The following is a 26,189-nucleotide window of genomic DNA, read 5'->3' as shown; positions in this document are numbered from 1 at the left end:
GTTACCCAGGAAGATTATTATGTCGGAAGCTGATGTGCAGAGAAGTTAACTGGTTGGACATACACTCTACATTTCTTATCAGGCTTCAATAATAACAGAAACAACAGCTGCTGCTTGTGGAATAATGGCATAATATTATAAAACTGAATGGCGCTTTGGTTTAGGGCTTGGACTTGGCTGCTAGACTACCTGTGTTCAAATCCCACCTCTGCTTTCTCTCTCTCTTAGATCTTTTGTAAGTATTAAATGTGTCAATCCATATAGAGTTTTTACAGTAGTGTTTGGCACGTATTAGGCTTTGTCATTACATATATCTCTTAGATGTCTGTAACACATGAGATAATATATATTTATGTTATGCCTTATATACTCTGTATGTATCTCATATTATAGTATAGTACATGCATTACTATCACATATAACTGCATACAATTTATTTTTATAACTTGTTATAAATAATATGGAATGTACAAAGCCAAACTGTGCATAAATTCAATAAATTGTCCTTATGATGATGTTTACCAAATTCTTGTTAATAATACCGGCGTTACTAATCTTTGCCCATGCCACTTTTTATTATTATCTAGTTTTAAGAAGTTGGATTTACTCTAGAAAAAAAGACCATGTTCTTTCTAGTCAGAAGAAAAATATTAATAAAATGCCTATGCTTAACAGATGAAGGAAGTCCAAGATAAAGGTGGTTGGTTTCAAAAGATTTGAGACATGAAAGGACTTGAAAAGTTCATTTGCCAGTATCGCGTGGTCTGTGCTATCTTCCCAGAGACGAGGGCCCTGCTACGTTTATTATGCTTGTTGCATTTATTGATCATATGACTTGGGCTTAACTCTTTCCAAGAGAAGATTGAACTGGCTCTTATCCCAGGCAAGGTCAAAGCTTTCAAGCATTAAATACCTTTTAACATAATACAGAGATTTAAACCCAAACAAAAAGGGGAAATTTGATTCACATAGTTCTTATGTTTTTATGCTCCATACAAGTTGGAATGATTAGGCTTGTGGATGTTAATTATTTTTCCATAACCTTAAATAAAAAAGACTAAAAACATTTGTTATAGCACTTTTCTAAGAGTTAGGAAATTATGAATTCAGAAACAAATTTTTAATATTTTACAATAAGCAGAGTTATGATTTAATGTTTTTTTAATGAAACTGAGCTAACCATAGGGCATTTGGTTTAGAAACTTATGAAATGAAAAAAAAATCTTATTTTCTACTACTATGCATTGAAGGGAATTCAAAGAAGAAAATAACTATAAGCTATTAATAAAAATATAAAAGCAAAAAGGAAATATATAAATAATCTAATTCTCATTTTCTCTCCACTTGAAAAATTAAATAGTCCTAGAAAACTGCCTTTGGCTCCCACATTACAGTTGAAAAGATAACACTTGTCTAACTTTCGCAGACACCCTCTCTTGGCAGGGAATAATGGCAGTCAAAACAGCAATTGCACAGCAATTCTGTGCACTTGTGACTCTCACTCTGCCTAAAAGGTGAACAATTCCTGTTAATAGTTTTCCTCAATTGCCTAAATAGCCCAATTGTACTGACTGGTCCATATCCACATCATACATATTTGAACTTTTAGTTTACTTTTGTTTTTATATAGACTTGCCTTGAGTTTCTTACCCTTGCTCACACTTCTGCAAACATTACAATGAGCAAAGCTTTTGCTAAGTATATCCAAAAGTATCCCCAAATTTTATACTTACAAAGCGTAATCTAAACACTTGGAAAGGTGAAAGTTCTGAAGATAAATTTTCTAAGCACTTTTTATAGGATTGAGAGAATACCAATGATTTATATCAAAATAGAAGAATGAAATGCCATATAGGGTAAAAGGGAGGGAGGTAGCTTATAATAAAAGAATAAAGGAACTTTACATAATTTTCTGATAATAAACTCTTTCCTGAGTCACTCATTAATAAAAATTTTAATAAGTTTATATTAAAAAAGTTATGGACAGTGCAACTCCAGTTATCACTAATATAAGTAATTATCATACTTCACCCCTGTTAAGATGACACAATCTGGAGTTGATTCCTTTGTTACAAAGCCTGTACTCAATATTCACTATGTGATTTGGGCATTATTTTTCTAAAATAGAGAGAATGGGAGCACATATTTAATGAGTTATTGAATAGTGAATAACTGACATAAATATAACTTAGAATAGGATCTGGCAAACTGTAAATGATTAATACAGTTTTAACTATGGTAATATTAATCAACTCCTAAATTACATTGGGGAAATTCACACAATATTTGTTCTAGTTCCAAGCTATGGGAATATAGGAATGGATTTTTAAATTTTTTTATTTATTGAATTTAGAGAAAGAGAGAGGGAGGAAGAAAGAGGAAGAGGGAGGGAGGGGAAGAGAAAGAGAGAGGGAGATTGAGATTGATTTGGTGTTCTACTTATTTATGCATTCACTGGTTGATTCTTGTATGTGCCCTGACCAGGGATTGACCCCACAACCTTGGTCTATCGGGATGATGCTCTAAACAACTGAGTTACCCAGCCTGGGCTATAATAATGGATTTAAAACAAAATTTGCTACCTACAAAAAAGTGCAGATATAGCACTCTGAAGTACTCATGTGCACAAGAGAACAATATCACTACTTGAAAGAGGATTCATGATCATAAAGGGGAACAAACAAAATAAAAGAATGCTCACTTCAGTCAGGAAGAAATTCAAAGTCTTTCTCCTTTCTCCTCAGTTATCTCCCTCTCTCACCATGTTATGCTATTATTTCCAGTAAAACTGAATCTAATACAGCCCTCACCAGATGATGAGTAAAGGCCATGGAACCATTTCTACAATGATGAAATTTGTCTGTTACAGGCCTATAATAATCCCAGTGCTAACCTGCTCAGGCTACTGTGCTTTCCTAGGCCCAAATCTCAGAAGTTTAAACCAGCAGATATTTGCCATTTGTGGATTTAATATTTCAGATTTTGTTTATTCAGGAACCCTGAAGCTCCATAGCATGCAAAATTCATCAGAGATGTACATTTAAATCATGCTATCCTGGTGAAACCAACATAAGAGTCTGCCACTGAACTAGTGAATTGAATCCTACAATCTACTCCTTTATATAAATATTCGCTCAAATTTGTGAGTTGTTATTCAAGTTTATGAACTACTCAGGATAATGAGTTAAGATGGGCTATATTTCTTCCACCCTAAAAGGAGCGTGGCTCTGCAAATAGCCTATGCATCTTTTGTATCTCAAAGCATTTTGGACCAGAATAGAGTTGTGGTTATACATGAATTAAAGTTAATGGAATGATCAAAACTATATTTGAATAATGTCTATACCAAGGCCACATGGTAGTAACTAGTGATGGAGTAAAACAAAAATTCTGAAAGTGTGAATGTTAATCTAAAAACTTTAAAAATTATTTTATTTTTATATTCATGTATATCACAGAATTATTAAGGGTCTAAAAGGAGGGTCACTTAATATTTTTGACTTTACTTTTATAATCAAGTTATTTTACAGGGAGCTGACAATAGTTGAGGGGCTCTTCTCAGGTGATGTGGGTAAGTTACAGAGGGTGTGTTAGCCCCACTACTAGCCCCCAGGACAGTTTCTGAGCACCTCACGTGCTCTGTGTGTGGCGCAGCAGAGTGTGCAGTGTTTACACGCCTCTGTATGTGCCTCTGTGTGTGTGTGAGTTGAAGCTTAAGTATGGTTTTAAGATATCGGCAGACAGAGTAGGAAAGCTTCATGTCACATGATCCAAAGGATTTAAAAGGCTCCTTCTATAAGTTAGCCTTTCCCCTTTACTCCTATACTTGCCATTGTAACTTCACAGCCTTTCTTTTTCTTTTTCTTTTTTTTTTTTTAAGCCATGGAGCATTTGATTCAGTGAAATCTTTCACTGAAGCCCAAAATGAAAAACAGGTGAAACCAAACTTCTGTGGTAGGTGGCCCAGATAGCAATGTTCAGACCTGTGCCTGCCTTCTCCCCACCCTGGTGCTTTATCCCTCCTACCCTCCTGTTACAGAATTTCATGCAAGGCCTCTTTTTAGGGTAAATTTTGTCCTAGCAAATTAAAAAAAAGTCATTGAGCTAACTTAAACCACTAATCCTTATTAAAATCAGGAGAGAGGGGATGCTGGTAGAGGCTCTCCCTCTTGACAACTATGTGACATCTGACAAACTGGTCTCCAAGATTCATTTCCTTCTCTGATCAAAGGAACCGTACAAACAGGAAGACTAAGTTAGGCTTACTTACAACACACTACGTAGAAATGTTAATATTATCATCAGCGGACCATTCATTCATTCATTCATTCATTTCAGCACATATTCTTTGAGGACCTATGATGTGCCAGAAACTATGTTGGGTCCCAAGAAATCAAAGATAAAAAGGTACCTACAATGGAATACTACTTGGCCATAAAAAGGAGATCTTGCCATTTGCAACAATATGGATGGATCTTGAGGGTATTATGCTAATTGAAATGTCACACAGAGAAACGCATCTTATGATTTCACTTATTCATGGAATCTAAAAAAAACAGATGAATAAAACTCATAGATGCAGAGATCAGATTGGTTAACTGAGAGGGAAAGGGAGTTGCAGGATGGGCAAAATGGGTGGAGGGTCAACCGCATGATGATGGATGGTAAGTAGACACTGAGGTGATAACTGTACTATACACAATTATCAAATTACTATGTTATACTGTTACAACACAGCGTTATAAACCAACTGTACCTCATTTAAAAAAGGAAAACAAAAAATAAAACGTTACAATCCTTGGCCTTGTAGGTTTCTAATACCAGTCCTGGTATGAGAAAGTCATGCAAATTTGTTTACGGGCCCAGGGAGGGCCTTCCAGGACCATCTGCACAGCACCAGAGGAAACAGGGATGTGGCAGGTAGTTTAGGGGGCAAAGAGAGAAGTCGTTTCATCCCTTGTGAAGCATGGCAAGGGCAGACAGTCTTCCTGGGCTCTCGGGCATCTAGCTAACACTTTATGTTAAAGACCAAGACTCCTCGAGGCTCTCTAAAAACTGCTTCAAACATAGTGACTCTATCACTACACTCCTCCAGTGTAATTATCTGTGTAATTGCCTGTTTTCACCACACACTGGGAACTGTTTGTTCTCTACTGTGTCTCTAGTCAGGGACTGACAAATGAATGACATACCCTTAAGATGCATTAAATGAAGGAATGGACTGATGATTTAATGAATAAATAGGGAGAAAGAGTATATAAAAGAAATGTGACAGCAGGAAGATAGTGTTCTCTTACTTCGAAGTTTATTTTGGATCCTGTTCAAAATACTGGTGAACCCTATCCTCCAACACACTCTTTTAGGTAAATATGAAAAGTGAATACTTTCAAGATTATGAGTTAACATAGAATGTCTTTCTCTCACCCTAATAGAAGCAGTGATTCTGGAAATATGTCCCTAGCTGCCTCTGCACAGCATCTGGACTGTAGGTGATATGTGCCATCTGGGTCCTTGGGACTCTTCCCCATGCACTTGAGGTACACATGACTTCAACTTGTAATCTGAACAAGGCAAGCATTTATAAGCAATGGGACATCCCAAGAATGAGAAAGAATAAATAAAAAACTGTGTGTGAAAGAGGGATGGTAGGTGCGGGAGTTGGGGGAGGTCTGTACAATAGGTTTTCATCTTTTATGACCTGGGGAACAGAGCATCTTTTGAGAGAAAAGAGCTCAGGCATATATATTTTCAGTTTAACAAGCTCACAAATCAATCTGATTATTCAGCAATTCAACAAGGATCTGCTTTACATCTCATAAACAAACACTTCTGGTTTTACCTTTTTGGGTTCTGGCATATTATTAATATAAATAGTGTAGATTCCACTTTTATTAAAACCAGCTTGATATACATCTGCACAGTCTCTAAATGGTTCTTCTTTTTTTCCTCCCTTTAGTAAAACTGCAAAAAAAAAATTGCAATATGTGAATAAAAATACCAGTACTGTTAGCACCCAAATGGACTTCAAATATAACTAAGCCAGTCTTCATTTTCTCCAAACAAACATCAAGATTGCTTTTACTGAAAGATCTACCATAAAGACAATACTAGATTTTGAGGTGACTCACAAAATTACAAAGCTGAAGAAAAAAATCTGCGGAGCAATTTTCAACTGAATACTTTTTATGTTCTGCCTAATTTCTTATATTTTGTTTTTCTCTAAAGGTTTTCCAGAATATCAACTCAACTGACATGATTATGTAATACCTCCAATCAGTAACAATTATGTGGATATTCCTACAAAATTTCTAAAAAATCCTTACTTACATTTCATAGGAAAGTTTAAAACAAAAATGTTTGAAGCATTTTTGCAAGAAGAAGAGACTAAGATAAGAAATTCAAACATAAAAATACCGTATGGAGATTTAAAACACTAAAGGCAGGTAGCACTGTTTTCCCATGGCTTTAGATTGAAGAAGTCCTAGAAATGTTTAATTAAAAAAACCCCTCAAAATAATTAAATTTAGAAAGTAGAAAAGAATTGCTGACCCAATTTAACTTTCTAGAAAGACAAGGAAACGGAACGTTTTTTTTTTTTAATGCAATGCCTTGTCATTAAACTATTAGGTCGATGATATACAAATATAAAAATAAAAGTAAATAAGGTTTGAAACTAAGTTATATAAGGGAAGAGCTCAGAAAAAACTGAAAGTCAAGTAGAAAATAAATTTAATTAGTGATAGTCTTTACTAAGAACTTTATTTGCTTAACTTCATCCATTATTAAGTTCTTATTAATGAGATCAAAATACATAAATGATTCATTTAGTAGTCCTCAGCTAAAGATGTGGGAGGTATATTTATAAAATATTTATGATGTAGGATTTTTTAATAAATATATATTATTTTAGTAATGGTTTTATTAAGCTTTTTCTAGAATATTAACATTTTATCATTTGCCCTTAAAGTCTTGTGTTATTTACTAAATATCTGTTTTCAATCACTTTAAGTTACAATGGTCTCTTATAATAAAAATATAAAAATATAAATCAATGCTTTTAAATTGATTTTAAGTTCTCTATCAATTTAAAATACTAGTCTGATTTAAACTTAAGATTCATGATGTTACTAATTTATAGGTAATTAAAAATAAATAGTCCAGTCTTGGCAGAAAGAAGGACTATCTCAATATAAATATTTTAAATTTTCAAAAATACTTAATTATCTTTCAAGAAAATGAGACACCAGGTCAGATATGTTTTCATAACAAAAATTTAGAATTATTTAATAATATCATGGGTTTTTTATAGCTCATGTCTGCACTAATGGTTCACCTACTTGTACTGATTATACTTAAACACCATCATTACAATTGCAAATCAACACAGAAAAAGTAAACAGAGGATTTATAGGTTATGCTAGTAAAGAAGTATTGCACAGAATGTATGCAAATAGTAATTTAAAGATGAATAGATAAATGCTTACTCAAAAGCCATTTGAAATGTCATTGGGCATGTCAACAAGTTATATAAAGGTATTATTTTCAAAAACATCAATGCAGGTTATTTGTGCTTGCTTATTTTAAGTTAATTGATTGTTATTTTCTAAAAAAAAAGTTTGAAGTTCCAAATGCTTTCTCTTCTGTTGAAAAGTGGAAGATAACCTAAGCAAAAGGGGTATGAAGAAATACCAACTAAAATTTATGATCTCTTAAGAGGATAAACAACACAGAAGATGTGGTCAAAAGAAATTCAATGGCAAATCCATTTTTATTTTGGGGGTGAAAGATAAAGTCATTTATCTAAGGAGAAAATGCTTCTCCTTGCATATACCACTTCCTGCCCTCCCTTAGTTATACAAGGAGAATACATTCCTTTCCCACATCTCAGCCACCTCCTCTCCCCTTCTTTTTCCTCTTCAGGAAGATGTGGGCAAAGAGGCTGTTGTGTGGGAAGAGGGAAGCTATTTCACACACATTTGAAATAACAGAGAAAAATAAAAGTTATTATCCTGTTTTTCTGCAAACTACTTGTATAATGATGATGTCCAAATCATGAATGTAAGTCTTATAATTGGACAAATGGTTTGAAGATTCTGCTGTTCATGGTACAACTAGCTCTATGGTTGTCCTACAGATTCATTGTTATGGCAACATCTAATATAGACATTTCATTTTCTTGAAATATAGTTTGGTATTTTTAAAAAATTGATCCAGTTGCATTTTTTTCCCAGAAGAAATAGTCTTTCTTTCTAAGACAAATTAGATTGCTTGTTCTTATTTAGTTATTAATTAGTAAACATTATGCTGGAAAGTTTGATCTGGGCTACATTTTAGAGTATTAAAGCATTTAAAATAAATTTAAGAGCTTCCTTCACTGCTTACTTTGATATTTGTATAATATACTGAAGATTGAAGAAGGCTCCTTCTATAAGGTAAATTAATTTGCATTTTTCTTTCTCTTTTTTAATCTATTCAGTGGGGCACTTATATATACCTCTGAGGCAAGTGTGCGAACTATGCAACAGAGCTGAGTGATGGAATTACAGTAAGTACTCAAGAAATGATCATTATTATTGTTTTGCTATGGCAATATAATAATATTATTAATTATGTATTATTATCATTTTCTCTCATGGAAGGACACTAGCAAGCTATGGAAAGCCAGCAAGTCTAGTCCGTGGGGTGCTGGATGCCGTTGTCGTCTATCCTCAAGTGCAAACACTGTAGCTGACTAAATGTAGGGCACCTACAATTGTACAATGGACTGGTTACATGTGGGATTAGAACTGGCCTCTCCTCGTCACAGCTGGCTAATTGGCTTATTTTATTCATTGACTGCATCAGGCCACACCATCGCAGTTTAAGTCTTAAGAAAACAAAACCCAGGTAATCTAATCTTTTTATATTATAAGCTTTATCGGAATAGTTAAGATTTAAGGATTATTTTGGATGAAATGATATATAATGTATATACCAATATGTTGATTATTGAGGTTTTAATCTCATAATTTAAATTTGCAAGACTCATTCTTCTCTTTGTTAAGTATAGAGAATTCTGAAGTTCAGTGTAATGACTACATATTGTAAAACTGCACACATAATAGACATTTTAAAATATATAATGACAAGAACAAAGGTGAATTCACTGAAGATTCCATGCATCAAAAATCAGGATAACTTTTTTTAAGAAATATTGAGATTCAATAAAATGGAAGATGAAAAAAAAAATAACATAAGTGGAGCCATTTTAAATGGAGCCGGAGCTGCCAACCCAGAGGAACTGCATGTCATACTTCTCAAACTTTTGGAATGTCAGAACAGGGCAAAATAACCTTTGAACTAGTCCCAAACAACTGCTTGTAAAGGTAACAAGAAATCAGGTACTATGACTGCTGGACCGATGGCTCCCAGACTGAAAATCAGAAACATTGTTTGGAACTAGAGTCACTGTGTCGCTTATGTGCCCCAGCAGAAACGCCTCCGTCTAGTGTAATCGTCCCCTCTCCCTTTCTCACAGATACTCTCTGCCTTTGTCCCCTAGTCAGAACCCTGTTAGGTTCGCGCCTCAATCAGCTCTTTCCAAATAGCTGTTCCTTTCTGATTTCAAAATAAATGCTCGTTGCTTCTCACTTTGGCCTTTCATTTTTAGGTCAGTAAAGATGCTGTGTAGAAGAATGTATGGTAAATGACAAAAGGCAGACATGCAAAAGCTAGTGGGAGAGGATGAAAGAAGCATGGACTGGACGGACCTGGGGAGGGTGATCTGGAGACCTGAGAGAGGTGTTCTTCTATCTGTCAGAGTGGTTTCAACTTTTTGTAACAATAAACTGGTTTAAAAGCATGGTTAAAAAATAATTACAATTGTACAATTGCGTGGTTACATGTAGGATTAGAACTGGTCTCTCCCTGTCTCATGCTCTTATGTTTGTTTTCCTCTCTCAATCTTTAATTCTGAGTGAGTTTGTCTTTGCTCTCAGTGGGAGTCTAGACCGCATCATTACTATCAGCCCCTTCCTAGCTGCCATTTTCTTTTCTCCTAACTTTGACCTCTGAATCAGGCAGTAAAGAACAGTTCAGAAGACGTAACACCTGAATGAATAAAAAATGTAAAAGTAGCTTATCTAAACTATATTTTAAGAGCCAGGTATGCCAGTTCAAAGACTTTCCCTATACCTCTATCAGCAAACAAAATCATTCTTTTCACTCGGTCTTATCTGCACGACAAAATATTCGTGATCCAAAGGGAAAGAATAGGGACACCAGCAGGTGCATGTCCGTCTTTCACCGGCTAACATTCAGTCAATAAGCAACCTGAGACCCTGACTCCAGCAGCTATTGATTTTATCAGGCTCTTCCTTTTATTTTCCCAAACAGCTTCAATCCAGATGGCATATCTGCCACTAGGCTGACTTCAGGGAAGAGCCATGAAAGTTGAGGAAGAGGGTCACTTCAGTTCAGATGAACCCTCAAGAGAGAACTTCCTGGAATGCAGAATTGGTCATTATGAATCTCAGCAGACCTAGTAGGAAACACAGCTGGCAATTAGCCTTGCTCCCAGAGACAACGCAAAAAAGCCAAAGCCCTTGAATCCTACTCATATCCTAATAAGATGCTATGAAGAAATCAATTCTTTAAACATCCTTTTTAAATCTTAGACGTGGCTAGTCCATATCTCTCCAGTATTTAAGAAATGTCAGAGTGAACATGGATTGAATTATTGGTTTCAGGGCCATTCTTGTGGTACTTTTAGGCCATTGTCATCAAGGAGATCATAGGACTAGGAATTTCCCCTCCATCTGTGATTTTCAACATGACAGGTCACTGAAGTTAACTGAGCACATGGGTAATAAAACGGCATGTCTGACAAGGTGAGAACAAACTAACAATTGATTGGAGTCTGTACGCTTGAGACAGGTGTGTGGATATTTTGTGGGAAGCTCATTTGAAGACACTACCTAGGATTCTAATTTATTTGAAAGGACTTTTAGAAGTGGAAGAAGGTAATACCTTGTATTTAAAGTGTGTGGTAAGATTTAAAGAAGGCTTGTAGGCAATATTTAATATTTTAATATTTTGTGGGTAGGTATGAGGGTGAGAGACTTACCAGTGATTTCATAAATATATATCACATATGTATAGCTACACAAATACATAAAACCTTTATACTAAACTGAAAATTTCAAAGTTGATATTTCATCTCATATAAAATATATGCATATAAACCTAAATATCTATATGTTGATATCTCAGCATGATTGATTTTAACTGACAAAAATGGCAATGGAATATGGCTTAATCTACTTAATTAATTGAATTTATTGTGGTGACATTGGTTAATAAAATTATATCGGTTTCAAGTGTGTGATTCTGTAACACATTATCTGTACACTGTATTGTGTGTTCACCACCCCAAGTAAGTCTCCTTCCATCACCATTTATCCCCCTTTAGCTCCCTCCACCTCCCTTTCCCTTGGCGATCACCATACTGGTGTCTATCTATAAGTTGGAGTTTTGGGGGTTTTTTTTTTTGCTTAATTCCTTCACCTCTTTCACCCAGCCTCCCAACCCTCTCCCTTTTGACAGCTCAGTCTGTTCTCTGTATCTCTGTGTCTGTTTCTACTTTGTTAGTTATTTTGTTCATTAGATTCCACATATAAGTGAAATCATATGTGTATATATATATATATATATATATATATATGCATTGCTATGACACAGTATACCAAACGATATATTCTATTTGTAAATACTTTAAATCTTAAGTCTTTGGTTAAGTAACTAAAATCTTCCCTTTTAAAAATCTACTGTACCTTTTCCCACAGTCTCCCCAAATCTGATGTAAGGGAACATTTGAACATCATTTCCTTGTTGCATTACTATTTTAAATATTTTTTACTAGGACTGTTTTACTCTCATTTAAATTCCTTATGTGTTATTATTTATAGATAATCTATAAAATCTTAACTATCCATTATCTTCTTGGTGGAACTATAATAATTATGAGCATAATAAAATCAACCAGCGTTAATTGAATACCGTGTGAGTTCAACTCTGATTTCATGTGCCAGGTACGTTTCACATGCTGCATTTCACTTAATCCTCATAAATGTGAGGTAGGGTTGTCAATTTGTTATTTTATATATAAGGAAACTGAGGCTCAGAGACGCTGTCTAACCTCACAAAAACTTGTAAGTAGTGGAACTCTTTAACTACGAAGCCCAGAATCCTAACTACTTCTTACTTCTGGAGTGAAGTCAAATCCAAATAGAACTCCTGTGAGTCACCTGTCAGAGTCCCCAGCAATACTTATCTCAGCTAACAATGTCACACCCTGGATCTCGAGTGAACCAGGACAGGTCTCAATTCTGAAAGGGTACAGGCTCTTGACATGGAAGCAGGAAGTATGGGAGGAGTGACAGGAGGTGAAAATGACAAAGAAGAAGAAAAATGTTGAAATGGAAGAGAGCCACTTGTGGCAGAACTGTCTCAGACAGGGGAACTCTCAGCCGAAGTGTAAAACAGAACTCCAAAAGCTCACAGGATTAGAAAATAAAAGGTCCTTAGGAAGCCATACCAAATTTCACAATGTCCATACCTTGAAAGTTTTGCTAAGCAGGATTTACCCCATTATTTTAAGATATTATTTTCACAAGACTAATTATTTGATTTCCCAGCATCTGGACTATTAAGAAGAAGGGTTGGGGGTGAGGGGAGTTGGGGGGAGTTGAGGGGAGTTGGGGGAGCTGAGGGGAGTCGGGGGAGGTGAGAGTAGGCATGTGTGTACATTTGTGAGTGTGTCATCTGCTAGAACCAGGCATGAAAACAACAAAAAATTGATATTAAAAGCTTTTTTGTGTGCATGAAAAAAAAGACAGTAAAATATTTAAATCAAGCAAAAATAAGAAATAACAGCTTGGGCAATAAGAGATAAATTATATCCTTTTCCAAAGGCATCATGGTATTGTGATGTTTATCAGTTCATGCTGATGATAATATATTTAAAAACTTGTTCAAAGCTTTAATTTTATTCCATCTCTTCAAGGAAAAAGAGAAGAAAGGATAAAAACAATGCAGAAAATTTATCATCACAACATTTTTTAAAATTTTACTACTTAAAGAGATACATTATAATTTTCTGAACAATATATTACCCATTATGTATAATTATATATATATATACACACATATATATATATATATATATATATATATATATATATATATACAGAGAGAGAGAAAGAGAGAGAATAATATTGAGATGTATGTGTAAGGTACACAAACTGTCAAATTTATGCGGACATGCAAAGCACCCTATGGCACACACAGGTGGCTGGCTAATTTAATGGCACCTATTTTATTGCAGAATAATGAAGGATCAAGTAATTCTTTATATTTCCACTTTAGATTGATCAGTGCATTCAAACATATTTTCTCATGCTCCTCTAATGTGAAATGACTCAGCTGGTCAATGTGTGTCACACTGAAAGCAACTAGATAGAAAAAAACCGACTGACAGTTGAAAACGGGCTTGCGTACAACCTTTGTTTATCAAGCGATCACTCATTTTTCACAAAATTTATTGCTGTGTGTTTCTTTCGGGCACCCTGACGGTCAGGTACGAATGCTAGGTGACCACTGCCACGCAACCAGAAGGCCATTTCATTAACAAAGATATTTCAGGAGTTTCATGTGTGTTAATTTCTCATGTAATGTTTTCGGGCATGACTGGAACAGATGGATTTTGGACAAAAGATTTCCTCTGCATGTGGGAAAGCTTAAAGGACATCTTTTGTGCCTTATTATGAGACAAACTGATTTCAGCAAGGGCCGTTAAAAATGGAATGAAAGTCCTTGGGCAGTGATGTAAACGTAGAAAGTAGCTGCCAAGTGCTTTTGAAAACTGACACATGCACAAAAAACGTCACTTTGAAGTTTTAAATAAATAAAGGCTGACTGTCACCATAGGTATGGAACTTTGTGTCTTATTCTTGGGGTGAAATATACTTGAAGGGCAGTTCTTAGCTACCAGCTGGGGTTCTACATGGGGTTCTGCTCGGAACTTAGGGCTTCCCCAGTCCTTATGAGTGATACAAAACCAAGAGAAGATGTGGAGTGACTAACGAAAGTTATAAAACGTGCAGGCCAGGCCACCAGGCAAATTCCCAAGGTGTGTGGTACTTTCCTGTTGAGCAATCTGGCAGCAGTGGTAGGACTAGAACACACATGTCTTGATTCCTGTTCCTTCTAGACCATCATGCTCTGCCCTTCCGATGACAAATGCCATGGCTGTTCCAAGACACTGGTGAGGAGACGGGCTCAAACCAAGTCCTAGTTTTAGGGACATGGGCTGGATTAATTATGGTTCATATTTGGTTTAGTTGTGCATTTGTAAGTGTACATGAGGCCAAAACAACTGGCAAAGCCTTCTATTAGAGCCAAATCTCCACTTAAAATTAAAGGTTCAAATTCACTGTTCTAAAGGAACTCACCCTGGTTGTGGTAACAAAATACTCACACCTAAAAATAATTATGAGTTCATGAATAGACACAATAAAATTAGAAGAGATTTGACTTAATTGGTTTTACATTTAATTATTTAACTTCATCATCAGTACATTGAAAAGGTAGGTTATTCTTGGTGGGTCCCACACGAACGTGATTTGTTACTGAAGGTGGACCCACTCAGAATGTGAATGCCGAGCCAGGAGCAGGGAGAGATTCCAGGGTACTTAGAATTAGTTATGATACTGGTATCTTTAGTTGAAAAGCAATGATGAGTTTCCATAGACAGCTAAAAATGTTTTTAATCAAGTTTTAAAGGTTCTTTGCAATTGAGAAAAATTTTATGCTAAAAATCGATATTTTGTTTATACGTATTTAAGCCTAATAATACAGTTGCAACATTTCTCAGGTTTTATTTCTTTTTTCTCCTTCTTAAAGCACAAGAAATTTCATGAGGGAGACACTCTATGGTGGATGTGATGTATATGTACTGAATAATGTTAATAAAATGTTTTTTTTCCCTTACATTCTCTCTGAGTAATTATGCATGTCATTTGACTCAGTGTAAAGTGCCATAGCTTATCTGTAACTAATGTCCAATGTCCCATTACGTCCCCGGACTTAGAGAATATCTGTTGAGTTTGACTTGAGTGTGGATGAGTCCAGGAAATGACTTAGTTGAAATTCTATTCAAAATATTTTGTGCTTCTTTGCTTTAGACAACCGGGCAGTGGAAGCATCAGAGAAGAAGGACTGGAGTTTACTCACAGTAATGTTGGAACATCAAGGCAACACTCTTTTGTGTGACCTTTCACCCTGGTAACTTCCAGGCCCAGCTGGAACCAGGAGATGTCCTTTTTCAGATAGTCTCGTTTCTGAAGTTGAAACTCTAATTCCAAAAGAGAATTAACCACAAAATTTCAAATCTCCCCCAAAAGATGTGGTTTAGAAATAGTTCATGGGAGAGGTCAAGGACTGTATTATTTTTTATTTTGTTATCATTAGTTTGGCTATTCACTATTCGCACAATTTTTTCTACAGAAAGTACAACTTTTCGAAAGTCAGATAATGTGCTCCGTCAAAAAGGAGAAATATACCATTTCCAAAAATAAACAGTCACTTTCTCTTTAAGCCATTGGATTTTATGAAAGGAAGTGCTAGAAAGTATGGTTCATTTTAAGGAAATTGTAAATGTTTGACATACAATTTTCTGTCAAGATAAAGCATTTCCCTCATTAAAAGGGAACAAGTGCTTACTGCTGTGTTCAGCAGATGACTTCCTGTAGTTTTCTTTCTCTTTCTACCTAATGTTAAATTGTACATTACACAGTCAACGAAAAACCAAATATTTTACTCAGTCAATGAAAATGATATTTTCTATTTTTATCAATGTTTATATGAGTGACATTCAAAAACTTTTAATTTCTTCCTATCGCTTGTGATGTTTTTAGAGTCAATCTTAACTCAAGGGACTTGCAGGAGGAGTTCAAACTATCTTATCCATTGACTGAATGATTTACTTCACAAACTCAATAGACACTGCACAGGAGGTAAATTCCTTTCAGATGGTAGAATTATTCTGAGAACAGAGCCAAATGTCTCCTCAGCACTGGGAAGGAAGCAAATGCCTCATTTCCCCTTTTCAGAAGGCCGGAGCACCGAAAATAATGATCAAACGTTCCATACCACTGCAATCAGCCTGTGGGAAAGACACTAAACTAAATAACTTAGATCACTTAAAAAACTGTAGTGTCAGTCCGCAGTATGTCTTTCAGATGATGGGAAAGAAGTTTGTAAAATGAACTTCATGAGAAGCTCCTCATGATGCGAAATTTGAACTTCATAATAGGGTGCAAAGTATATAAACGTGCTCATGTCTCGGTATGTATTTTTAAGTTTCTTTTAGTCCTCTCTACCTTGTGTGCCTTCCTAGCCAAAACTATTATCTGTCCCTTCACATGCAAGTTTCTGGGATGTGGGTAGACAAGATTCTCTACTTTCACTTCCTCTTACTCATTCCGGTCTTCGACCTATGCAATTGAGCCCCATACTTCACCCAAACGCTCTCTACAGAAGGTCATCCCAGTCCCAAAATTCAGTTCCCAGTATGTTTTTTCCTAACTTGACTTTCTGGTTATTTGCACTAAAAGAGACCTTCCGCGACAGCATTTTTTTCCCTGCTATAACACTGCTCGCCACTAGCTTTTCTCCCTAATTTGCTTTTCTCTTTGGACTCTGTTTATCTGCCCCTTAAAGCACTCCAAATTTCCCATCTTTGATTTTACATTGTTATTATTTTGATAAGGGTTCATACTCTTAGTATGTCAATTCTCGGAAACTGTACATAAACATGCGTGTGGGTACATGCACAAGGTGGGAAAGAAAGGTAGCTGGTTTTTATCAGACTCTGAAATGGACCCATAACCTCCACTGATTGAATTGTGCTTTACATGTACCTCCAATGGCTTCATTTGCTGCGGGGCTCTACCGCTTGTCTCCTCTGAGGAGACTCCCATGTATGTATGGCCATCCAGACTTTGCTCCTGAATTTCACATTCCTATTCCTCTGCCTTATAGATTTCAATTGTCCCACAGTTACCTCAGTCAATGTGCCCCATGCTAAACTCATTATCTTTCCCCCTTAAACTTGTTTTTCTTTACACATTGCTGACTTTAAAGAATGTCACCAACATCCCCTCAGTTACTCAAACCTCAGACTAGGAAGTTATGTTTAACTCTACTTCCAATAAGTCATTATTTCTTATTGATTCTAATTCTGAGTTCACAAATTCCCCATCTGCCTGCCTTTCCATTTGCTACTATTTGATCCTGACCTCATTATTCCTCTCCTAGGAGAGTCTTTTGAGAATCTGATGAAAAGCTGTACCTTTCCTCCCCATCATAGAACAGTGTTTAATGTTGTCCATTAACAGACTCCAAAACCAGACTCTCAGGGCTCAAATCTCAGCTTGCTAGCAGTGTGATACTTAGCAACTGTTTACTTCTCTGTGCGTAGTTTCCTTATCTGTCATACAAGTCAATATAATAACACCTAGCTTATAAAGTTGTTAGTAGAATTAATTGAGTTAAGATATGTAAAGCGCTCAGAACATCGGCTTGTACTCTCTAAGTACTTGCTAATATTTTAATAATGACAAAAAGACCCATCTTATTCCTCTGCTTCTAGCCAGTCAACTGTCCGATACATTCTTCCTACTTTGTGACGGGTAAATTTTCTACAATGCCAATGTCACCGTTGTCCTTATATATTGACAATGACTATTGCTTTAAGGGAAAAAATGCAACTTCCTTGTTCTCCCTCAGTGCATCTCTCTAACTTTACCTTTCACTGCTCGCCCACCTTTGATTCTGAGGGTTAGTCTCTGTATCTCCCCAATGCCCACCCTGCTCCCATAACTCCTGGCAAATATCTACGTCGTTTGAACTCTGAGATACTCTGCTTTCTTCATTTTGAAGAATTAGTTATTATCTCCCCATAAAAGCCACTGTGCCTATGTTTTAATCCTGGATCAACCTTTTCCAGCTATGTAACCTTGGCAAACTACTCGAGTTCCCTGTAAAATGTACAAAATTGGACTAACAATAGCAGTTTCTTCATACTGTTGTTGTGAAGACAAACTAAATTAATACACAAAGCTTAAGCAATGCCTGAATCCTAATAAGCATTTAAAAAAATCCTTTAGAAGCCTCTGCAGATGTTGGAATCTGCCCTCATCCTTCTGTCTCTGCCATGATTTTAGTGTTCCTCTTGTGTGTGTTTTGCTAGTGCCCTGGCACCTGGCTTCACCTCTAGCAAACAGTTACAGGATATAACTGTTTACCTTTCTCCCCACCAAATTCTAGTTTCATTGAAACCAAAGACTAAATTATGTCTTTTCTCTCTTCCCACTGTTCTGAACAGTATCTGGCATGTTTAGGAACTCAGCAGATATTTGGTGAATAAAAATGGATGTATATCCTTATCCCCAGTAGGAAATCTGAAACAGAACATTCACTGTCTAACTATTTTTTGAATGAATGGATAAATTTCTGAATCATATCTTGGTATAACAAGAGTATGCTCTGAGCTGATTTGGACGGTAAAAGAATCAGCTCACATAATTTTATGATGGAGTCTAAATGCCATTTTCTTTTTAAAATGGTTTCTTCTTTTTTAAAATGCTTTGTTAGTAATTAAATCCGTGATCAGATGTCTGCCTTGTGTGTGCTCAACATAAACGATGATGTGTTAATCACCTCTGAGCATAGATGCCTGGTGAATGTTTGACAGTCATTATCCTCCTCCAAAGAAGTCCAAACCTCATTTCCATGTCATTATCAATTTAAACTATTTAATTCCCGCATTAGCTGTGAGTTGCCAAAAGCATGAGGCAATGAGCTGAGCTTTGTCTCTGTGGTAGCACTGGGGGCGATAGGCAATACTTCGTTAATGAGGCAATGTTCCCAAGAATAAGTGTGACCAAATGTCGGCCACCAGAGCTTAGACAGAAGTAAATGTTACCACAAGTCTTACAGTTTGCAATTCAGTTTGAAATGATTGTTTACTGAAGACACTCCTATTGTCTGTTCGAAACAAAAACAAGACTGATGAATTGTTTCAGAAAAAGTGCATGTAAACTGTACTTAGCTTAAGTGACATAGTTGTTTCGGTAGGAGAAATTCAGTAAAACTAAACAAAAATACTCCCTACATGCAAGATAGATTTATAGTTCCTGGAGCAAACACATATTTGGGGAAAGATAAATTTCTAGCCAACACTTCCTAAGAATGCTTTTATCATATAAGTTTAGTTAGTTATCAGTACTGCAGCTAGCATAAAATTAAAAACAACTATAATTTTTGAGCATTTACATTCGTACATAGCTTAACGTGGGGGACACCTTCTGTGAAATGTGTCCTTAGGATATTTTGTGTGATCATCACGCAGTGCATTTACACAAAACTAGATGGTGTAGAACACTGCACGTTTAGGCTAAATGGTAGAACCTATTGCTCCTAGGCTACAAACCTGTATAGCATGCTGCTGTAATGAATACTGCAAGCAACTGTAAGACAATAGTAAGTATTCATGTATCTAGATGTATCTAAGCACAGAAAAGATACAGTAAAAATATGGTATAAAAGCTTTAAAATGGTACACATGTATAGGGCACTTAACTACGAATGGAGCTCGGGTGACTGGAAGTTGCTGGGGCATCAGTGGGTGGTGAGGGAATGTGAAGGCCTTGGACGTGACTCTTCACTACTGCAGACTCTACAAACACTGTGAGCGTCGGGTACACTACATTTATAGAAAGTACTTTTCTTTCTTCAATAGTAAACTAACCTTAGTTTACTATAACTGTTTAGCTTTGCAAACTTCTAAATTTTACTTAACTTTTCAACTCTTTTGTAGTAACTGTCGAAAACACAAACACATTGTATAGCTGTACAAAAATATTTTCTTTCTTTATATTCTTATTCTTTTTATAAGCTTTTTTTCTATTTTAAAAGTTTTTTTTCTCTTTTCCTTCTAAACTTACTTGTTGAAAATAAGACACAAGTGCACCTGTGTCTACACATGGTCAGGGTCATCAGCCACTCGCCGTCTTCCACCTCCACAGCTTGTCTCACTGGAAGCTCTTCAGGAGCCAATGACATGCATGGAGCCGTCATCCCGTAACTACCATCCTCCTTCTGGACACCTCCTGAAGGACCTGTCCGAGGCCCTTCTTGAGGATGTGTCACTCTTTCCAGAAATATGTCTACAGTGGATTGTTTGATTTGTTTCATTTTTTCATCATACATTTGCTTCAAATCAGATAATGTACCATAAACATTCCTCCCAATAATAAAAACATTTTGGTGTTGAGGTCCATTTTTTCAAACTTCTTAAGAAGCTTGCTGAGGTCTGCAAAGACTTCTGCTAGACCTTGCACTGCGAATTTCTTTGGGGTTCTTCTTCATCTTGTCCTGCAGTTTCCCTTTTCTCTTGCCTGTTCTTTAGTCACTATATTTCTGGTCCAGTTCCAACAGCTCCTCATTAGCCAATTCCTCAGGAGCTGCCTCTAGGAGACCCTTGATGTCATACTCATCCACACCCAGGATAAAGTGTTTGCCATCTTAACCACAGCTACTGATTTTTGCAACCTCTTCATCCATGGCACATCCTTTCAAGTCATGGATGACTTTTGAGTGTCCTCTTCCAGATGCCATTCATACATTCTTTCATGACATCACCACAAGCTCAAGCAAGCTCTTTGATGCAGTCATAACTGTAGTAATCCTTCCACAACTGCACCGGTGTCTTCTCAGTGTCTTCCTCACTTACATCAGTAGCCTGGGCAAAGGTTCTCCTTACAAGCTGCTATAATTCCTTGAACCATTGGTTGAATCAAAGAGGTGGTGTTTAGAAAGAAAAAAAACTCTTTGGTATTGGAATAAAGATCCTCAATAAAAAGGAAAATGTCTGGAAACATCAACAATAAGCACAGTCTTGAAAAGTATGCTGTTCTACAAACAGTACTTCTCCATTTGGCTGGCATAGCAGTTCGAGAGGACAGCTTGGAAGGGGACCTGGGTCACGTGTGACTTCTTATGCCCTATAGTACACTGGGAATGCATGCTTATTGATGTGCTTGAAGGCCCTGGGGTTCTCACTGTGCCTTATCACAAAGGGTGCCAATTTGTAGCCTGCAACATTGCCCCCAAGCAAGACTGTTAGCATAAAGCCTGGGGTTGGGTTGGCCTCCTTACGAATAAAAGTCCTCTCATACACCCATTTTCAGAATAGGGAAATTTCATCCATATTGAGTATTTGCTCTGGCAAGTAATTTTCCTCCACAATCAGCTTATCTGGAGTTTCCAAACATTCTTCAGCTGCCTTCGCATCACCACTCACAGACTCACCACTCACTTGCACATTAGGTAATAAATAATGATTCTTGAATGGTTTAAACTACCCAGAGCTAGCAATAAATTCAACATCATAGTCAGGTCCAGCCTTTTCTTTCAACAAACTTGTTGCTTTGGCTGTGATTATCATAGTGCTTAAAGAGATATGCTTCTGGGTCTGGTCATTATGCTTCAATCCAGGTCATTAGAAGTTTCTCCACGTCTGATATAGGTCTTTTTAAAATTTTTGTTAGTCTTGTTGCCTGCGATGAAGTAGTAGATCCTTTGGTAGCTTCTGTCCCTTTATTCTCGTTTTTCAAGATCAAGGCTATGGTAGAATAGGACATGCCTGACTGGTAAGCAATGAGCACCACGCATTTTCCACTGTGGTAGTCCTTATTCACTATTAAGTTCATTTATATGTCAGTCATTCAGTGAGGTCTCTTACTGGCAACATCAGCAGTGGATTTTGTATGATTACAGGATATGATAAATAAAACAACATGAGCTTAAATCAAGCACAAAAGAAAATGATACCATCAAGAGACTCCATAAACACGTGCTGTATGGGGCTGCTGCTGCCATAAGATGATATACTATTTTATAGCAAACTTTTTTATAAGCAGAAAGAGTATACTCTCAACTAATGATAAAGAGTACAGTATAGTAAATACAAAAACCAGTAGCATAGTTATTTATTGTCATTATCAAGTGTTATGTAATGTACATAATTGTACGTGGTATAATATACTGGCAGCACAGCAGGTCTCTTTACACCAGCATCACCACAAACATGAGCCATGTGTTGTGCTATGATGATGAGAAGGCTGCAACATCATTAGGCAATGGAAATGTTTCAGCCCCATTACAATCTTATGTGACCACAGTCATATGGGGTCCATTGTGGACTGAAACGTCATTATGCAGCGCATAACTAACTATAGATAGGCACTACTTATGGATTGATAGTGTTTATACAAACCTCTTTTAACTCTTACTACAAGCTCATCAGTTATGTATTATGACCCCATTTTAGAGATAAGAAAACTGAGGCTAAAAGAAAATGCTAGAATGACAATAGACATTCTCTAGAGCATCATATTCAGACATTTTACACGAAAACAATTTTACTTATAGGTAGTACTTAATAAATTTGTGTTTAATGGAATCTTGTTACTTAGAGGGGAAAGAAGTACCTAAAGTCTCTTTGCTTTTATATGCAGTATCTAATTTAATTCTTCCCCTACCACTGTGAAGTAGACCGATTTTCCTGACTTTATAAATGATGAAGCAGCTTCTTAAAGGTTAAATTAGTTGCCAAGGGCAGAGAAAACTCAAAAAAAATTTCACTTCCCTTGTATTACATTCAGGTTTTCTCCATAAATAAGTGAGTCAAGTTTGAACTAGAGGACCCTTAGGGTCAATTAAAACTTTTGCTTTTTGGATTAAAAGATAGTTTATGATGTTTTGGGGAAAACTTTCCAAAGATTACTGTTTGAACCACATTTTGGGAAACTAGTGCATTAGTTGTGGTGTTCTGATTTAGGCATACTTACATATATTCAAATTTAAAAGTAGAATATTTACATATAATCTTGATTAAATAATAAATCCATTTGATAAATAAAGTTTTGGTCACAAAAGTTTTACTTATGTGTTTTAGAAATAGAATAAAAGTTAATTTTAGTAACTGATGTTTAGCCAGTATTATGCTATTAGTCATTGAAAATTTTAAATTTACCATAACTAGGAACAATGGTGCCAGTGAAAATAAAGATATACAGAAAATGAAAATCTTGGAACTTTCCATTTTTGAGTCTCGTAAGAGTCCTTAAATGACCAAATATTTAATTAGAATAATTAAGTGTGGGATTAAAGAAAAAAGATGAACAAGAAGCAAATAAAATCTATTATTATGAGAGCAGAGAACCCCTTGGGAAACAGGGCAATCTGCCTACATTAGGACCGCAAGTCCTGTAGTTCAATCAGAATTTATTTTAGGATTATAGCATTAAAACTAAAATAAATATTTAGAGGCCCGAAGTATTAGACAATTTTTGCCCCCATTGCTATTACTTTTAGTATGTTATATCATAGGATAGATGCAGTAGACACAGTTAATTTTCTCATAGCCTGAGTGGGTATAATGGGTAGCATCTACCAGAAGTGTGGTCATAATTGTTCAGTAAATGTTTCTCTAATTGAACAGATGTTTGGTTGCCGGATGCCGCATCCAAACTCTAAATCTAGCCAAGAATTTTAATTTTGAAGTCACCCCCCAGCTTCTAAAAGTTTAAAGACACATTTATTAGACAAATACTTAGAGAAGAAGTGAAATTATGATAAGTAGGCAGACATATGAGCTCTGTGAGAATCACCAGGGCTTGATATTTCTATCAGGAAAAAACCAGAACTACTTAACTCCATGTGCTTTAAGTCTCAGGATGATAAGAAAAATATGTTTTCAATCTTTCCCCAAATGTATTCAGTTCAATATGAGAATAGATACATCTCATATTAATACTTAATTTCTAAATACTCATGAGCTCTATTAAAATTCTCTGGCAAAATCCTACCATGCTTTCCTTCCAGTGGACTCTAACTCAAGGTTTTGGCAGGCTCTGACTCATTAGCAGGTTTTTTCCTTCCCAGTCACATTTCTGAGCACACCCAAATGGAGCTCTGGGAACTCACTGTTTAAAAAAAGTATTCTTTACAGAGACTATTCAGGGCTTGTTTTGACTATCCAAAGGCGATATAACTGAAGGTAATGGAGTATAGCAGAGAAATGTAAAATGCCTTTAAAACAGGATCACTTAATGTGGAGTGGCCCTCTACATTCATATCTGTTCTTGAAAGTATGGAATTGAGCTCATTTTTCATATTGCTCAAGTCCACCATTAAATTAAAGGAGCCTCCACTTTATGTCTCGTGCTTATGCACACTGAACCATTACCTGGATGGTCACTAAGCCACACTTAATGACAATCATAACTTTCAGGGGTAAGTGGTGTTCTCTTTCACTCATCGCCCTTTACCATTCCATCTTCACTCAGAGAAAGGCTGATTAGCAAGCAAAACTACAGAAATGACCTTAAGCTCTCAACTTTGAAGAGCTCTCCTGAGGCCCAGGAGAGGTTCTGCTTGAAGTGGATAAGTACACACTGGGGCACTGATTCAGTAATTGTTAGGTGGATGGATAAACACACGGAAGAATGCTTTCTAACGAGACGCACGCCTGCAGTCTTTCCAGTGTTTAAACGGCTCCAGATACTCTAATGATACTAAAATTCTGCATTTCCACTGTCACAAAGACACCCCAGAATACACATGCCCAGATGCGCTGGTAAGGTCTTTGCCACACAGAGCTGAGCATTAGTGATATGGACTTTATGTATAAAGTCTTACTAGGTCTCAATAAAGACTTTTAATAACAAAACCTTTTCCTCTCATAATAGTTTTGGGAACTACTATATTTCCTTTTCTTTGTAGGCAACTCTTCCCTCTCCCATCCACAAAAGAAACAATTAATATTAGTTTTAAAATGGGAACCCTCCTGAAACTCTCCCTGTCATTCTGAACTAATCTTTAACACTGGCTAATTCCTATCCTATGTATCTGTCTAACACCGTAACACCAAATATTTGTCTGTGACAGTATCATAAATTCTATCTGAAGCTAAAAAGACCAAGAAAGAAGGAAGGAATAAGAAGTTTCTTTGAGAAAGATATTGTGAATCCATGAATTCAAACTTATGAAAACACACTCTGAAGTTAAAAATACGACAAATTGTCAGTGCAAACTTCATAAAATGCTTCTAAAAATAAAGGTGTTTTGCTTCTTTCACACAGCAATCAATGCAACATAGAAAGTTATGTTAAATATTTACTTGCTTCACATTAAATAAAATATTTACTATCCCAACACGAGAAAGAAATTCTTACCACCTTCTTTAGTGAAAAGGTTGACGAGGTTATGCACTGTGTCTGTCAGCTCCAGCTGCTGCTTCTGAAGGACACTGTTGTTGGTGGTAGCTCTGTTCAACTGTTTCCCTAGTTCTTGGATTATGTAGGTTTGACGAGTAACCAAGCCTTGGAGAGTCTCCTTCTCTTCCTTCAAGGTGTCCAACTCTTCCTTGTGCTTTCCCTCCAATTCTAAGATTTTATGTTCTAATAAACTATAAGGAAATGAAGATAGGATTTAGTTTTTAAAATGCTATATACAAAATTATGATTCAACTAGTTCCTGAGTTTATTTAAAGTTAGAAATTTTAAGTAGATATTTCACCATAGGAGTCTTTTGTGATAGACTCAGGATACACATACATAATTTATATCCTGGGGGTGTATCTTATATCCAGGGTGGATGACTGGGACCCAAACAACTACAGTTTGGACAAGTATGAACAAAATGTAGAAACTATTTTATATGTACTTTGCTTCATTCATTTGGGATTTTTAAAGCATTAGTAGTGATTAAATTTCACAACAGTTCTGCGGGGTCAGGGAACAGCATTTCAGCACAGAAACCACAAGACCAGAGAGGCAGCTAGGTAAAAATCACAATGATTTAAATCACAATGAATTAGATTTCTTGGGATTTTTGATACCTGGTCTGCTATCATAACCATTACCTTATATTATCTCTCAACCTAAGCTTCACAATGAGGCCTAAAAGCATCACAAATCCCCAAATCACCGCACAAATGGTTTCAAAAACGAAGACCACAGGCTGGTGTAACAAAAGGACTTGAGATGCTTTGCTCAGGGTGATGCAGTCTTCAACCGAGACCC

At 36.2% G+C, this 26,189-nt stretch overlaps 1 protein-coding gene across 2 annotated transcripts in view; it reads right to left on the bottom strand.

Moving 5' to 3' along the window:
• Positions 1-26,189, bottom strand: part of ANGPT1 (angiopoietin 1) — a 243,009-nt gene that overhangs the window by 53,349 nt on the left and 163,471 nt on the right. The window contains exons 4-5 of one of the 2 annotated variants that reach the window (XM_024572233.3): positions 25,341-25,573; positions 5,840-5,961 (exon numbers count right to left, since the gene is read on the bottom strand). In XM_024572233.3, coding sequence (XP_024428001.1) covers positions 5,840-5,961; positions 25,341-25,573 — 355 coding nt within the window. The remainder of the gene's footprint in view (positions 1-5,839; positions 5,962-25,340; positions 25,574-26,189) is intronic. The other variant, XM_024572232.3, reaches the window with a different exon arrangement.

Source organism: Desmodus rotundus, chromosome 8, assembly GCF_022682495.2.
Source record: "Desmodus rotundus isolate HL8 chromosome 8, HLdesRot8A.1, whole genome shotgun sequence".
Classification (NCBI taxonomy): domain Eukaryota; kingdom Metazoa; phylum Chordata; class Mammalia; order Chiroptera; family Phyllostomidae; genus Desmodus; species Desmodus rotundus.
This window is presented reverse-complemented; position numbering and strand designations above follow the sequence as displayed.